Here is a 16,996-nt window from a genome sequence, read left to right as displayed (position 1 = left end):
GCTCGCCCGCCCGAGCCAGGTCCCAGCAGCAGCCGAACCGGAGCTCGGCGCTGCCGGAGCCGCCGCCCGGCACCGCGGGCTGCGCGGGAGCCCCGCCGCCCCCAACGGCCGCCGGCGCGAGGCGCGACGCCACCTCAGGGCCGCAGCGGCTGCCCGAGCCCGGCGGGGGCACCAGGACCGCCGCCGCCGCCTCCCCCCGCCCCCGGCGCGGCCCCGCCGCCGCCTCGCTGCCCCGCCGCCGCCTCGCTGCCCCGCAGCGCCCTGACGCGGCGCGCGGGGCCTGCGCGTTCCGTTTGCCAGAAACGGCGCGGTTTGTGCGCAGCAGCACGACCTGCCGCCGCACGGGCAGGAGGCGCCCGGGCAGCGCGGCTCTCCCGCGGGGCAGGGTGGAGAGCGGCCCTGCTGCGGCGCGGAGGCCAACGGCGAGCAGCTTTACACCGTGCGCTTTTTTCTTAAAACAAATACAATATCTGAAGCATAATGGAGCACTTCGGCTAAAGGAAGAGTTAACTGAATTATTTGAAGAATACTTTTAAAGGACAGCCCCTCCCCAGCCCTTGCACAGGCAGCTGTTTCGGCATAATGTCAAGGGCTTGTGTCAGTGCTGTTTTGGAAGACTACTTACAAACACCATTTAAGACACACATAGTTGCCTTGTCCCCCTCTATTTTATTGGTTCAGAGCATAAATGTGAGGTGTACAAAGTCGCTGGATTCCAGGCGAGGAAGCGTGGAAGCAGTGTTCAGCAGCGTTAGACGACTAATCCATGGCTAGAACTTGCTTAGGCGTCTTGGAACAATCCCATCCTTCATCAAGAATATATACCAGAGCTAGTTAGTTGCTACAATGCCTGAAAAAAAGAAAAAACAGCCTTGAAAAATAATTAAACATTCAACTTTTCCATATTAAAAAAAAAGTTATTGACCCAACTACAAGTGAAGTGGAAGTTCTTAATGGGGTAAAGACAGCAGCTTTCCTTTACAGATGAGCACGTTGCCAGCTGCTCCAGCAAAAGGAAGTTACATGCATGACACAGTGCCGCAAACATCCTAAGTTGTGAATGTAGCAGTTAGGAAAGCTGGGCAATTCTGGAGCCTGCCATTTTGTGTCACAAGGTAAGTTCACAGGAGCATCATCTCTTCTGTGCCACTAAAGTGTTAAACAGGTTGGAAAGGTTAGTGTACGCAATGGTAAAGCTCCCCCGAGAAATCCAAAACCATTTTAAAAGCAAGTTCACCTGACTGACTTGCTCAGTCTGAGACCAGGGCCTGGTACGAGGCTTTTGGAGTGGCAGCTGTGCATCATGGCCACTCATTTTTAAAAAAGTCACAATTGCAAGAGGTCATCTCAAAACTGTCTACTCCAGGAAGCTGTTTAGGACTAAACAGGGTGAAATTCTCAGCACTTACTGAATGTTTACAAAACTGTTCTTCCCTTTGAAGAGGGTGCACTGTGTGCAGCAGCAGAGTTCACAAGCTACATGTGCCTTCCACAATCCACACCAATATCCCAGTGCATCCCACTTACTGTTTTATTTTGCAGATTGAAAGAACAATCATTATTTACCAAACTTGTGCTCATAGGAATTTATGTAACATTTGATCATACCAGAAGCTTAATGCTGATGTGCTCTGCTGAAGATAGTGGGAAAAAAAACAAAATTGAATAAGAAGCTGCAACATCCTAGAACACTGAGAAATTGTCTCTTCAGCATATGATAATATTTTGCATTCCCTGCCCTTTCTTCAAACCTCTAGATGGCAAGAACAACGTTAAGCAATGAAACTTGTAAAAACTTCATTTCTGTATCTCTTGTAGATTAGAGTTGTTTCTAAAGATAGATTATTTTGAAATCTTATGTGATATTAGTGACCTTGGGATAGCTCAAGAAGCCTAAAAAACACTAGTCAACTAAGTTGGAAAAGGAAAGGAATTAAGAGAAAGGCAATTCACCAATTATAAAAGCTGGATAGGTTCTACACATGTGCAATAATTTGCTTCTCATCTACAAATGTGTTAGCACTATTTTTATGATAATACCTTGTCTGCACCAAAAAAATAGATCAAGGAACTTTAATAAATCACCATTTTTAGCACCACAAATATTCCTGCCACTTCCATTTGATACATGAGGAATATAAATACATTTAAGACATTATTGGTGCAGATGCATGCCACTAACTTCTGTGAGAACTGAATTTAAGGACTCAGCTTTTAGGACTGCTGAACATCTAAAATCAGTTCAGATCACAATGATCTGCAAGTTAAACAGTCCTGAAGCAGCAGTCTGAAAAGCAACAAAAACAAAAACACACACAGGTGTTAGAGAACAAGAATGTAGCTCTAGCTTGCTCTTAATGAGGGTAAAGAGACTACATATCCTTTCAGCTAAATACAGTCTACTAGGGGAAAATGTGAAAAGCAAGAGTAGTAGAGGCGGCTTGGCTTGTCACCCATGCTGAAGTACCTTTGCTGTGTATTCCTTAGGGCATCCACTTGGGTCTTGCAGCCATTAAGCTGCCTTTGGCTTGAGTAGACCAAACCATTCTTTCCTTAGTTTCTTTTTTACACCAATCACTTGAGTTACTGCCAAACCGCGCTAATTTCTAAGTCAAAAACTGCTGTAAATGTAATTGCCAACAAATATTTCTGTCGAATCCCTCAGTGTAGAAGGAGACTGGGCAAACAATATTTGCTGTATTAGTTCATTCTACTTGTGCCTCAGGTTACTTAAAAGTCTTAAGATCTTACCCTTTACATATATATATATATTTATATATTTTAATCAGGGTTAACAATTTAAGTGACCAGATAATTCTTATTCAAACTGGAGATTGTGTCTCGCTATCTTTACGAAGCCTAAGGTCATCTGAATAATATACTTAGATCTCATTACTAGGCTAAGTAATCACTACAGGAGTACAGGATATTTCTGGAGAAATCTGAAGAACAGTCATGTTTAGGCATAAGCAAAACCATTCAAAACACCCCTGTGACTTGCCACTGAAGTTAAGCAAAGCTTTACTGATGCAATTCAGCTGGACCCCTTTCCACAACAGATGTACTGGAAATAGGTGGGAAATGCTAACTGTGTAACTACATGGAATATTTCATACAAAATACTCCACATACTTTTCATTATGTAACTTTTATTTGAGACACATTGTTGTAAAAAAGTTTGCATGGAATAATAAAACCACCGAGTTTGTTGTTTTGGGGGAGTTTGGGATTTTTTGTCTATACATATCAATACACAATTAACGATTAGATTTACAAGTTAACAACATAACCAGTTCACTTTATCTGCAGGAGCTTTTCATATTACACCTTTAGAGCAGAGATAAAATGTGCTTAAACACACATGGTAAAACAATCCTATTTCAAAATTAAGCATTTTTTCAAGGGCTATACTTTTTAGTCTGAATTTAGTAGCTATATAACATTAAAATAATTGTAATTGAAGTTTCATTTGAAAAATGTTTGTAAGGCCATAGGAATACACTAAAATACTTAAATTCACTGGAAATAAAAATTGATGGAAATCCTGCTTTTGTGGCAGGGAGAAATACAAGTTTTATTTTTAAGAACAAGAGCGGCACAAGCAGTTCAGTGAACGGAGGAAAAAAGGACCTATCATCTACAGGCTAACCCTTAGTAAGTTTAACTTTGCAAAATTTCAGTTACATTTATATATAAACAGATAACAGATGCATTTCCACACATAACACATTTATGCATTTTACATATTATTCACGTAGCTTTCAAATCATTATCCATTCACAATTTTTAATGCAATATGTGTATTCCAGACTCCTGTTTTCAACTGCAAAAAACAATTGACTTGATTCACTTGACTTTAGCAGACCAGGAGGGGAAATGTACTTGTGATGGGAAATACATTTTGCTAAAAAAACAGAACAAAAAAAACAACCACTCAAAAACAACCCCCCCAAAACAACCTGCATGTCTGAAAAGCCAATTAGCATTTCTGAGAACAACCTTCCCCCGCCCCCCCCCCCCCAAAAAAGTGAGCTGTGTTAGGTTTCATGAGTGGTTTAAGTTTTAACAATAATACAATAATAGAACTTCAGGATAATTAATAACTAAATCAAATATTCTATATCTACCTCAACAAAAACACTTTGTGCATGTTTTGCTGAGCACAGACTGAAAGCTAAAGTTGAGAAGCACTGAGACCATTTTTTTCTTTTGTTTTTTAAACCATTTAGGAAAAAAACTTGGTCAAGATACATTGCACAGACATGGGGCAGAGGGAAAGGTTTCATAAAAAATAAAAATCAACAGCATAAACAGCAGCTTTGTTTTTTTTAATCAAAATCCACAAAAAAGTCTGCCTTTCCTAAAAAGTTGATGACAATTTTTGGAACAAGACAGAAATACATTTGCTGCTTAATGAATAATAACTGCAATTACATTTGCTGCTTAATGAATAATAACTGCATGACTTTCATTCTAATGGACATCAGAATAGTAGCTAGTTGACTGAGGTATAGTTAAGAGTCCTTCAAAGTTCAGATTATATAGTCTTGAGCAAAGTTGCAACAAAGACTGCACAAAACAATCATACTGATATCAGATAAGCCTGTAGTACCCAGTATCTGATGCCTAGGCAGAACATATCATTTGTCATCTTCCACTTGCCTAAAGCAAAATATAGCCAAAAAAAAGTTCCCAGTAAAACATACAATTGATTTGCACGCTAAGATACAGCACATTTTTCAATGCCTGACAATCCAGACTGTACACAGAAAGAGGTCTATACTGACCAAAAATTAGCACACTGGTAAAGTGCAGCCACTCAGCCATTTAATACTGCTGGAGAACATGGGTGGGAGCAAAACAAGACAAAACAAGAGAGCAAGAGAGAGAGAAATCTGCATTTTACCTTATCCATAAGACATGAAATTAGATTTCTTCAGTTTCAGCAGGGGACAACAAAATTGCACTATATTCTTCTACAAATAGAAAAAGATTAACTTTACATGAACATTAAGCAAAGGGAAATACTGACTGCATTATTTTATCATGCATAAAGTGAATTTCCTATGGTCTTACCTCACATTTATGTACAGTTTAGCATAGCTAAATGTAAGAAAATAGCAAGTTTTTTTTGTTTGTTTTAAATACAGAGCAGATACCCCCCGTTTGCTGCTGCTTCAAGAAGCACTTCATAGACTCTACTACTTACAGGCTCTTTCAAAGGGAAGTTCATGGAGACTAATATTGAACGTACATTTAACTACACAGATAGGACAGGAAAAACAATACAAAGCATTCTGTAAACGTTGCCAAACGCAGAACATGTCAGTTTTGGTTTGCAAACAACCCCTGAGATAAAAATCAAAGTATTACGACACCAAATAAGTCAGAGGTAAATTACTGAAAATAAACAATATTCATAATTGGTGTCACAACACTTTCTGTATAGAAAGCACTTCTTTTTTTTAAACCATACAGAAAACATAACTGCTTTAGCCTGTCCAAGAAAAACATCCAGGGCAGACAACAGAGCAGTTAGGGTTGCTTTGTTTTTCCGCTAAACCTTGTTGCCATGAAGATTTTTCTATTTTAGTGCAGCAACAGCAAGTTGTGAGATTCACAATTTAGTTACAGCCACTTCAATTAAACTACATGTGGGGACAGTTTGATAGAAAGCCACTTAAAACTTTATAACTTTATGGAACCTGCTACTAATAAAGCTTTTCAAATCAAAAGTCTTTAAATTTAATACTATTGGCCCAATCTCTTTCAAAATATTTACAGCAGACCCAGAGATGACAAACTCAGTACCCAGTGCCACCAACGACGCAGAGCTATTTGGTGGTAACAACCAACTCCCTGACTGCCGCTCTAGACAACGCAGCGGAGCGAAAGCGAGCACGTCAGACATTGCTGTGACAGTGACAGGATCCACCTACCCCCTACTAACGAACAAGCTGGACACAAGCCTGTAGGTAAAGCTTACAATGGTCCAAGTTTGGCACATCAACAGAAACTAAAAGCACCTGTTTTAATTACCCAGGAAATCTTTCAGAACACATTAAAAAGGTGGTAAAACAAAGTTTAGGTTATACAATGCTCAACTGAGTAAAAAGGCAACTAAGTTTCAATTCTGCTTCTAACAGGCTAGGTCACGGTACCAGTTTTTGATGATAAAATAATTTAACAGCTTGAGCAGACCAAAGAGGGCTTCACACATTCAACATTAAGTGCAGAACAAATACTACATTATAACCCTAGCGTGAGCCTTTCCTTAGTGGCAGAACCTGATAAACTTTAGCAACTGCACAGGAAGCTAGTTTTTGTATGCCTCTGTTGTCAAGGGTCGATGCTTACAGACGTTAACAGACTATCCTTAGAATTACAGTAGAAATGAAAGCCACCTTTAGAAGCGGTCATTTCTGAATAAATGAATCCACAAAGAGGTTACTCAAAACTCATGCATTCAATTTCCGCAAGCCACTTAAGTGAGAGCAATGAGGCCAATTTGTGATGACGATTTCGACTCCAGAGCGTACTTCCTCATCAGGAACAAAAAAAGGTGCAGACAGGTTGAGCTAACAAAGGGAAGTTAAGTGAGGAAAGACACTGTGTTTATTCAGATAACTGAAGGGTGCATCTGTGAATCAGACAGTGACTGGCAATTCAGAACACAACTTCGCTAAGTCCGGTAAAGAAAGAAAAGCAACATACTACATTCAGAATAGAAGCCACAGCTTCTGCATAAACAGATTTGTGCATCTAAGAGGAAGAAAATACAAATTGTTAAATGCCAATTGTTATTATAATATTCATCACTAGAGTGTCAACATCCATACTGCAGTCATGGCCACATGTATACAGCAAAAACTAGTGGAAATAAGACTTAATCTGTTCCCTGGCTCTTCTGCTTTAAAATAATAAATTTGTTATAAAAAGAAAATCCTGCACAAATCTGTTAAAAATCTTTCTTACGGGTCAAACTGTGCAAATATAAATGTAAGATTGTGCTGTAACAGGCAATAAGAGGCTAATATGGATGTGCAAAGTTAAAAGGAACATAGCAGCTTTTGCAACAGGCAATAAAATAGAAAGTAAAAAAGGAAAACAAGTTAACTCTTGCATTTGTGTCTCCACTTCATAGCTTCCATATCTGAGAAAGAGGAGCCTGACAGGTCAATAGGCTTAGTGAGCAAAATCCACTTGGTATTTTGTGTATCGCAGTCTACGTTCAATGGAGCTCTCAGCAGCAGCTTGGTGGTATTATTTCTGAGGCTTTGTGACCCTGTGCTTTCAAAGAAGCAGAAAAGGTTCTAAGTGTGCTGCAGTCTATCATTAGAAGTTCATCAAAGTAGCGTGCATCGAAAGAAGCTGCTCTTCTTAGACCGATTTTCTGTTATTTTTACTGGCCCACCTGCCCCTGATGAACTGTTGTCATTCTGAAAAAGAAAAGAACATCAACATCACAAAATGCAGAAAAAAAATAGCTTTTCTAATTTCCCTTCACATCCTCTGCCTTGCGAAGCAGTAATCAGAGCTGTCTGCTCTAACTTGAGCTCTTCAGTTATCCAGACTTTGTTAATCCCTTGATAAAACTGCCTACTTTAAAAAGAACTTATCCAACAGTCCAAATCTCAGGAATTAACTCAAGGAGTGACTGCACAATCTGAAGTTTAATAAAGCAAGGATCATACTCATGGTTAGAAAGAACACACCAATTTCAGGTTGCACTACATTTAGTGTTCACAAAATAAAGAAAAATTGCACACTGATGTGTGTTTGTATTAAAGTACCCACTTAAGTAGAGAACAGGTATACACTGATCTGCTTAAGATCTGATTAAAAGCAGAGGTGGGTTCTAGCATCTACCCCACTGAATGGCTCAACCACAAGATCTACTGGGTTTTTTGAAGGTTCTTTTACTAGAAAGTGGCAAATCCATTCGCCTAACAAGATTTGCATCACTAAATTCTTGTTCACTAGTAATGGCAACTTCCATGATCGCATCAGTCAATCAGTCTAGCCAAATGTTTGCACAAGTGCTTAAGAAATTAACAACCACGTTTGGCACCAACTGCGTTTTGCTGCTTCTTCTACAAAAAAATACTTTAAAGTAATAAAGTAAATGAAGGCATAGTCTCCGAACCTCATTTAAAGCTAGCGAACAACTGTTAAGAGCAGCAATGCTTCCCACATCTGGAACCATACACACTTAAGAATGGCTTCATTAAATCAAAGCTACAGGTTATATTATGAATTAAAAACAGACGAAGCATGTCACAGAATCACAGAAATGTTCGAAAGGCCTCTGGAGATCATCTAGTTTGACCCCTCACTCGAGGCAGGACTATCACTAACACCAGATCAGGTCAGTTAGAGCTCTGTCTAGCTGAGTTTTGGAAACTTCCAAAGACATGGATTCACAACCCTCTAGGCAACCTATTCCAGGGCTGCGCTACCCTCATCAGTGATTTGCCTCCTGCCGCCCATGCCCAGCCCAAACCTCCCAAGCAGCAATTTGTGGCTTAGCTACCGCTCTTTTGCTCTAGGCGCTTGCCCATCCTAGGAACTCTGCTGGACTCTCTCCAGATCATCCTCAACCAGCATCCTTCCCGGATCGAGAGGCTCAAAACTGGATGCAGTAGTCCGGCAGCAACAAGCAGGGGGAGGCAACAACTTACTTTGCTCCGAGGGCCCAATTTCTTCTAATGTAGCCCAATATGCAACATTTTTTGCAATGATCAAAACCTGTTCACTCAAATTTAAACTAGCAGCCACTGTATCCCCACAAGCTTTTAGGTAGGGCCACTGCTTAGCTAGTTCTTAGAACTAGTCATTTCAATTAATATAGATTGTATGCTGATTGGAAATACAAACCATTTTTCTGTTGAGCTTTGTCATAATGTCCCGTGCAAGTGTGAAAAATGCCTGGCAAGGGGGGAGAGAGGAAAAAAAAAAAGATCAGTCATAAGACACATTAGAGACGAGACAGATTTGGAGTAGTCAGACACATTAACAATACCGTATTCTGTAGGCCACTGCTAGCACTTCAAGTTGCAAGGCACTCTGTGCACAATACTTACACTGCAATAAGCATGCTTACAAAAACAAAATAAAAAAAATAATCCTGTTTTAGTCTCCTTCTCTCCAAACTTTGAAGCAAGTGAACGGCCTTTCCCATTGCATAGCTCTTGAACAAAAAAACTGCTGACTGGAAGGCTGTTTACACAGCATTGTGATTCAAATATGCAGCATACATTTGCTTTTTTTTTTTTTGGCCAAACCATACATTGTGCATTGCAAGTAGAAACCTACAGAGAGCTTTGAGGCTGGTATGTCTGGGAATTCACATCAAGGTCAGCACCTTCTTTCTGTCCTCCAAAACCTTTGCACTTGGGCTACCAACAACACTGTTTATGTTTCTAACAATCTTAAAATCACTGTGGCAAATTTCATCATCTCCAACTTCACAGCACAAAGCAGCAGAGAAATTTCTGTAGCAGGAAAATACTGCAATTAGAAGCAGGGAGAAACAAGATTTTAGGGATAAATCTGAAGATACCAATACTTGAAGGACAGTTCCAGAATGAAAAGTGGTAAGTATTTTCCACTCTCATTGTATTTTGAATATATCCAAAGGAAAAAAAAATTTTAAAAAAATCACAATTGTATTAGTTTCCACAAGTTAAACGTTTGGTGAAAATAAGATTAAATCATTACTGGCAGAATACCTACACCAGCTGCATTCTTTCTGTGCTTTCTTCCCGATTCATGTGACAATTTTTAAAAATATTCAGACAGCCAAGTGTTTTGGAATAGGCACAAATTAATTTTGTGCATTTAATGACCTACAGAAGTTAGAACAAAATTGCAGGGCATGTCATGAGGCAGCAAGTCAACCATCTGGAAGAACTAATGAAGATGGTATCCACTTTTTATTGGGAGCCTATTGGTATTAGTTGCTAATGTTCACACTTCTACTGCCTGCTCTAAGAATCACAGAGATACTGTGAAAATGAGGTCAAACACTACTGCAGATGCAGCACAATTCAAATAAATTCATCCTAACTATGAACCAACTATTGTATCACAACCTTCCTGCAATCAGATAAAAGGCTATGTGCCAGTTTAGTGGGCACAGTATCAGTCATGCTATTTTACAGTAACAATTTCTTTAGTTTCTAGTTAAACTATTAGCTGCATGATCTGAATTCGGTATGTATCTGGAGGACTTCTAAAAAGTATCCCAACAATACACTTGGAAAGGCTTTTAGACCATTAGCTTCAGGAACACCATTTAACAACAAATCTGCCTTATTTGAACGAACTGAACTGCATTTCTGCACTGCTTAACCCCAGCCCTAAAACTGTTGTGACATATTTCTAAGATTAACATATCATGTGTGATTATTTAGTACATTCACAAGATTTTGAACCAGCTCACACTTCAATCCTTTTGAGAGCGTCTTAATGTAACTGCCTTCTGATATCATGTTTTACTGTCCACCTTCTTCATAGAGTTAACATCCTCCCCCCATCCTCTGTAAGATTACAATAGTGATTCAGGGTAAGACAGACTCGAGCTGAGCCACTCTTCCTTCCGATTCCATTTCCTTATGCTCTCATAAATAGGGTCTGGCGTTTTTTGCACGAAATTTATTTGCAAGAAAACATACCGCAAGTCTACAGACAGTATTATAAGCTTTCTTTCTCCTCTGACATCAACTTATCACAGTCTACACTGATGTTCCAATTTTAAATGCAAATCTTAAGTCTCATCTGCATAGACATATTTAGTAGTAACCTGAAGTCTCCTTGACATAGTAACGTTATTCAGAAAGTAAAGAATCTTGAATCTAGTTTCCTGCACAAAGCATTGTTCTAACATTACACCTACTCCTTGTCCAAAAGCACTTGTAATTTAAGCAGCAAGACAAAGAAGTCTAAAGAAACAGTTTCTACAGTAATAGCAAACCACTCTTAACACCTATCTAAAAAGTATTCCAGATATTACCAGAAAACAAGCCATCCTGGGTTTTACAATAGCTATCTAAACAAACAAGATTGGAGTTGTCACTTTAGGTTTCAGATCAGGTCAGAAAGTCCAGCAGTTACAGATCACATAACATGCCTCCACAGTAGTACTTCAAGAAACATAACTAAGTGTAACATCCATCTCTTACCTCTTCCACATTTATGCTGGATTTTGCACTTGTCTCCAAAAATTTGATTCCATAATCAATTGCTAACTGGAAGAGAGGTTAAAGTTTTTCAGTGTATTTAAAAGTTCCTTTGCAAAAGGGATGTTTACATAGGTTCATAATAGAACAGGGACTCTATGATGCTAAAAAATCAAAAAGCTTCATTTGTCTGCTTTCTCTCACAAGAGCATTAATGTTACTGGACAATTAGACAAAATACTCTAACAGGCCAAATCCTCATGTAAATTCAAAACTCACAAAAACATGAATTGCTCACAGAATAACTTATTTAGGATTGAAGAGAGCATAAAGACAGAATCTTCACTGATTTGGATTTTTTGACAGGATAACTACATACAACCATCCTGTAAGTTGTGTTACTAGCAGCTATACTACTTCAGCTGTGTGATATATTGTGTAGTATTCTTACTTGCTTGTTAGTATTGCAGAACAACAAATTATTTTAGCTTTAATAATACTTACAAGAAGTGTCAGTAATCACCATGGTGAATTGTATGCAACATGATCAAACTATATACAAAGCTTTATATTGAGATTTATAACACTCGATGGTATAGGGAGGATCAACGTTCTTTACAGGATCTCTCCCTCAAGACAACAGTAACATTAAATTACTCAAACTTGAATACAGTCAAGTGCTATTACAAAAACCTGACATCCTATAATACACAAAAAGTTCTGAAACATGAGGTTTGAGGCCCATTATCTCTCATATACCTAAAACAAATCAAATATCCAATAACCAGAATCCTGAGAAGAAGAAAAATAGGCTTCTAAGCAAGGTAAGTCAACATAGAAAGTTTACCTTCTCCCCTTTTTCTTTTGAGACTTGTCTTTTTTCATTCATATCACATTTATTACCAAGGATCATTCTTTCTACATCTGAAGAGGCATGCTAAAGGGGAAAAAAGCAATCCCTCAGAAACAAATCATAGCATTATTTAAAAGAATTCTCTGTATGCCAAACTCATCCACAAATTAATATTTTCTTTTAAAAGAAATTATCTAATGAGAGGGCATTACTGAGAAAGGGACTGCCTTTTGAAACAGGCAATCCAATAACTAAATATTAAAATAGTTTGGGATAAAGATTCCCACATTAAATTTGCCTGAATATCACTACAGATTGACTACAGCAGCACCAGCTCCATACCAGACTGCATACATGCACAGGCATTTGGCTATTTTGGATGTGTCCATGCACCAGTTTGAAGTAGAGTGGGTACCCTTACATCTGCAGTATTTGGTTGGAGTATCATTATGCAACACATGCATTTTTAAGAGAGGCTATTAATAAAAGACTTAAGTAATAATCACTTCAGCACAAACACTGAAGCATACCTTTCTAGTCCAGTCACCATCACATTGAATTGACCACTAACACAGGAATTTTGCTTAGAGCGCCAAAGAACAATAATAAGGAAAAGCCTGTGGATTTTATCTTAGAGAAAAAACAGTAAGATTATGTTACCTAACTACAGCTTCATTAAATACTAATTTAGGGTTTCCCCTACAACTTCATACTGACCTTCCCCTACTTGACAGCATGTCATGTTAAATAATTTATGAGAGGTTAGCAGGCAGCTTACCCAAGACCAAATGAAAAAAAACCAAAAATATTTAAATGGATAAATACACAACACAAAATAGCAACTGAAATTAGACAGGTCTGTCATCACCTCAGGGCAAGGCAGATACCCCAAGATCTTTCTCCTTCCCATTCCTTAGACAAACCCAAAAGCAAAAAAGAACAATAAAAATTATACAGAACAAGCAGTTTTGAAACACTTATTTTATGCTTGCTTTTTAAACCTAAGTTTCCTACTTTCTGTGCCTAGATAAACGAGATAGATATTCTTCCCATCAGTAAGCACTGTTCCATTCACTGCAGTGTCTAATTTGGTCATATATGTTGGCTCCTATATTGAAAGTAAATAATTACTTGATTATTGTTTGTCCCAGAAAAATCATAAGGTGCAAATAATAACTACTTTCCAATGCCTCCTGTTACAAAGCACCTACCTCCTCAATGTTTCTTATCCAGTTTTTTATGTTGTCAAAAGACTTTTCATTTGTGATGTCATACACCAGCATAATTCCCTAAATAAAATTAAGAAAAATCTGGTTAGATGAGCAAGCACTATTGTTTCACTTTTGATGTGTGTTGTTGGTTTGGTTATACTTGCAAAAAATTCACTAGAGATCGAACTTATGCCCCTACAATCAATAATGCTTTCTCAAAGCATTATGCCTTTGCTGAAAGTTTACACAAAATACTATTTACTTCTCTTGGCACTGTTCAATAGAGTTTGAACGCACTACTAGTATGAATTTTTAAATTATTAGCCTATGATCAGGAAGAGTTTACAAATTCTACTAGAACAGAGACCATGACTCTTGTTAAAGTCAGCAGCTTCATGCAGTCAAGAATGACAGTCCCATGAGATCTCACCTGCTGGGGCCACTAGATATTTACAGCAAAGCTGGCACTAGGGGCTCTCACAGAAGCTGTAGCTCTTTCACACAGCTGTATACATATACTGCATGGGCTCTCAAGAAATAGCAAAGCAAGTGAAACGACACAACAGCTACGTTAACTACACGTTGCCAAGTTCGCCTCCATTCTTTATTGCCTTTCCAGTCATCCTTCGTAAGGCCAAGAAAGGTCCTTGGCCGTGCACTGTGACAGGGAGAAGACCCTGCCACTGCCAAACCCTGCAGTGCTCAACGCGCTAACACGGGACCACAACCATGACTGTTGCTCCCCATCCGTGTCCCATAACAACGGGGCTGTTTGGGCGTGCAACCAGTCTATGAATGCAACTCATCTGTTCACACATGGCAGAGAAACCATAGTATCAGCTTAGACAGTCATCAGCAAATTGAAACTAGCAGCATCCCAAACTAAAGCGTCTCAAATCCTGGCATTTAAGAACCACTACAAGCAGTTGTACCACACAGAGCGCAGCCTCTAAGGCAATTATTTGACTCCAGGTCATCCTTAATTGAGGAATAAGCTAAAGGGGCTTCTGTATGCAATCAGATTTCTAGTGAATGCAGATTTTGCACTCTTGACCAGCTGAACGTGATGAAGAGCAGCAGGAAAAGCAACTCAGTGAGATACATTCTTAATATTAAAACCATTCATTACCTATTTTTCAGGCACTTCAACTGTATTAAAATGGTTGATTGCATTTTAAAAAGTTGTCAAACTAAAACTTAGACACTTAGCTTCTCATTATATCTGCAGAGATTACAACTATAGTAAAAAAGACAATTGGGCTCAAAGATTCATCACAGAAAACAGGATTAAACATAGTAGCAGCAGGTTTAAAAAAAAAAAAAAAAAAGCAACCAATCAACCAAAACCAAAACAACCCCCCACCACCACTTTATTCCCCATGTCACAAGCCACAGTTCTGCAACCCTCCAAACAAAAAGTCTTACATGGTATAACCTTAAGACTAACAAACCAGTTACACTAGCTGTACCTGAATTTTTGGAAAGAAAAGCACTCACCATGGCTCCTCTGTAGTAAGCTGTTGTAATTGTGCGGAATCTCTCCTGGCCTGCTGTATCCCTAAAATTCAGTGAAAACAAATACTCGTTGGAGACCTTCTTTAAACTCTTCTGTACTAAAATAGATGTCTTTTTAAATAGAATAACAGCATATTGATACTTATTAAGCAAAGTACCATTTAGAAGCTGTCTGCACAAATTTCTAGCCCTCAACACCCTCTTCCCCCTCAGCTATCATATTTACATCAGTGGTTACAGAAGCACCATAAATATTGTATAAAAGCATTTGAATTTTCACACAAACAGTGAAAACCCAGCGCTACACAGCCTTCTCTAGAATAACTAACAAAGGCAGCTCTGATGCATTCGAATCCTGCATTAAACAAGAATTAACACATGCAGCAGTAAAATATTTTTAGGATAGTGTGTTTTCATGTACAATTAGCTATTAGAATCAGCCACTATACCTTAGTGTGCTGATATTTTATCCTAGATGACTTCAAAGTAGTATCTGTGAGTGAACAGGAGGACCAAAGTGTTTGGATACTAGTTACACCTAGAGGGAGCTGAACCCCAAAGACCTGAATACCCCCCCCCCCCCCAGCTTTCTGACTGCCATCAGAGGTATAAAATTTGTAGCAACCACTTCTAGCAGTTCACTTCCTTTGTCACAAGGATTCTGGCTGGCATGCAAGTATTACTCCTGAGGTCACGATTATCTCTGCTAGGACTTGAGTAATCAGCAATAACCCTACATTCACCAGTAGCATTTTTAAGAGTTTGGCATGTACAATAAAGCTACTCTACGACTACTCATCTGCTGCTACCAGGAGGCTCAGTCTCTACTATGCACCACGCGAGCAGCGTTATCACCTGCCCATTTGTGAGTACAACCAGGTATCCAAGTATCAGAGAATTCAGATTACATTTTTAAAAGCTACTCTGGCTCACATTTTAGTCTACTGCTACGTAATTAATACTTATCTTCCACATGGAGTAACTAAAACTGCATTTAAGATGACAGCTTTCGATATAATGGGAAGTTGCTTTAACACTAGTACGCGAACAGGCTATTTCCTGTGCTACTGAAACAGAGCCACTCTAGACCAAGCTAAAAGAAAGCATAAGCCTCATGGAGCGCCAATGAAAAGAGTCATGAGATTTCTAGTACATCCAGGCTCAAAAGCTATGAGGTGCTCCCGCTCAAAGATCCATCCGATACGTACTGAATACTTACCATATTTGTAGCTTGATTTTCTTTCCATCTAATTCTATTGTTCTGATCTTAAAGTCGATTCCTGCCAGAGAAAAAGATACTTAAGTTTTGCAACAAATGAAAAGGAAGTGTTCAGTTTCCTTTTGATGATTTGGTAAGAGCAGTGTTAGGCAAAAGATAATTATTCTGAAGCTGTCACTTCTTCCATGCACTAGGAAGTGCTGAGGATGCACAAAGATTTTCAGCTGCATCCAAAAGATCAAGGAAATTATTCTGCTCAATGAAAATAGAACAAATTCAGACTCATTACTAGAATTAGTCAAGATTATGAGAAGAATTAATCTCAAAATTCTTCCAATTTATACCAATAAGGCCACTAGTTTAAATTGCTATTTTTCTTAGCTTTAGACTAGTCCCTGAAATTCAGATCAGTTCCCTAGGACCTCTACTGGCTCAGCACCTGCAGAAAAGTTACATCCTATGGCTGCTTAGTTGCTTTTCAAAACTAGTGCCTATTTTTTAATGCTCATGGTTAATGCAATCTAATCAGACATCACAGTGAAGGGGAAAGGATCATAGGACATAAAAGATACACAGATGGTTACAAAAGGTGACTGAAGATGACCACCCATGGGACTGTTCTGAGAACACCAGTTTAGGAGCAACTAAAATTTCCTGGAAAGCTCCAAAAGTTAGTGAGAAAATGCTTCCCTCCTCTCTCCCCCCTTGCTCTTCCACATGGTACCTACTGGTTCTGTGATTGTTTCTGAAAGCAGATTTTTAAACTATGGGTTAAAGAAAAAAAAATGAATAAATTCAGAAGAGCCTAGTAAGATCTGTTAAGGTTTAGAAGGGTCTTCAAATGGATCTATGAATCCAAGCCAAGATTTCCAAACAACCTAGCAGGTTGGGTATTCTAATTTTTGCATCTCTAAATCTATATTATAAATATAGCTCAAATTTGCGAGACTGCTGAACTCCTGCTATGTGATTGCCAGATTCTTGAATCTCAGAACAGCCTCCCCAAAATTAGTCCGTT

At 38.8% G+C, this 16,996-nt stretch overlaps 1 protein-coding gene across 9 annotated transcripts in view; it reads right to left on the bottom strand.

Annotated features, from left to right (window-relative positions):
* Positions 1-632: 632 nt before the first annotated feature.
* Positions 633-16,996, bottom strand: part of RAB8B (RAB8B, member RAS oncogene family) — a 38,099-nt gene continuing 21,735 nt past the window's right edge. For 5 of the 9 annotated variants that reach the window (XM_013957114.2, XM_067305642.1, XM_013957117.2 and 2 more), the window contains 9 exons: positions 15,979-16,039; positions 14,742-14,802; positions 13,245-13,322; positions 12,028-12,117; positions 11,184-11,249; positions 8,878-8,928; positions 7,415-7,439; positions 7,118-7,285; positions 633-850 (listed from right to left, as the gene is read on the bottom strand). In XM_013957114.2, the coding sequence (XP_013812568.1) occupies positions 831-850; positions 7,118-7,285; positions 7,415-7,439; positions 8,878-8,928; positions 11,184-11,249; positions 12,028-12,117; positions 13,245-13,322; positions 14,742-14,802; positions 15,979-16,039 (620 nt within the window). In that variant the 3' untranslated portion in view covers positions 633-830. Of the gene's footprint in view, positions 851-4,906; positions 4,977-7,117; positions 7,440-8,877; positions 8,929-11,183; positions 11,250-12,027; positions 12,118-13,244; positions 13,323-14,741; positions 14,803-15,978; positions 16,040-16,996 lie in introns of those variants that run through there. The other 4 variants (XM_067305641.1, XM_067305644.1, XM_067305645.1 and 1 more) reach the window with 4 other exon arrangements.

The sequence above is a fragment of the Apteryx mantelli genome, chromosome 15, assembly GCF_036417845.1.
Source record: "Apteryx mantelli isolate bAptMan1 chromosome 15, bAptMan1.hap1, whole genome shotgun sequence".
Taxonomy (NCBI): Eukaryota; Metazoa; Chordata; class Aves; order Apterygiformes; family Apterygidae; genus Apteryx; species Apteryx mantelli.
The sequence above is the reverse complement of the archived record's forward strand: the minus strand, read 5'-3'. Positions and strand labels throughout refer to the sequence as shown.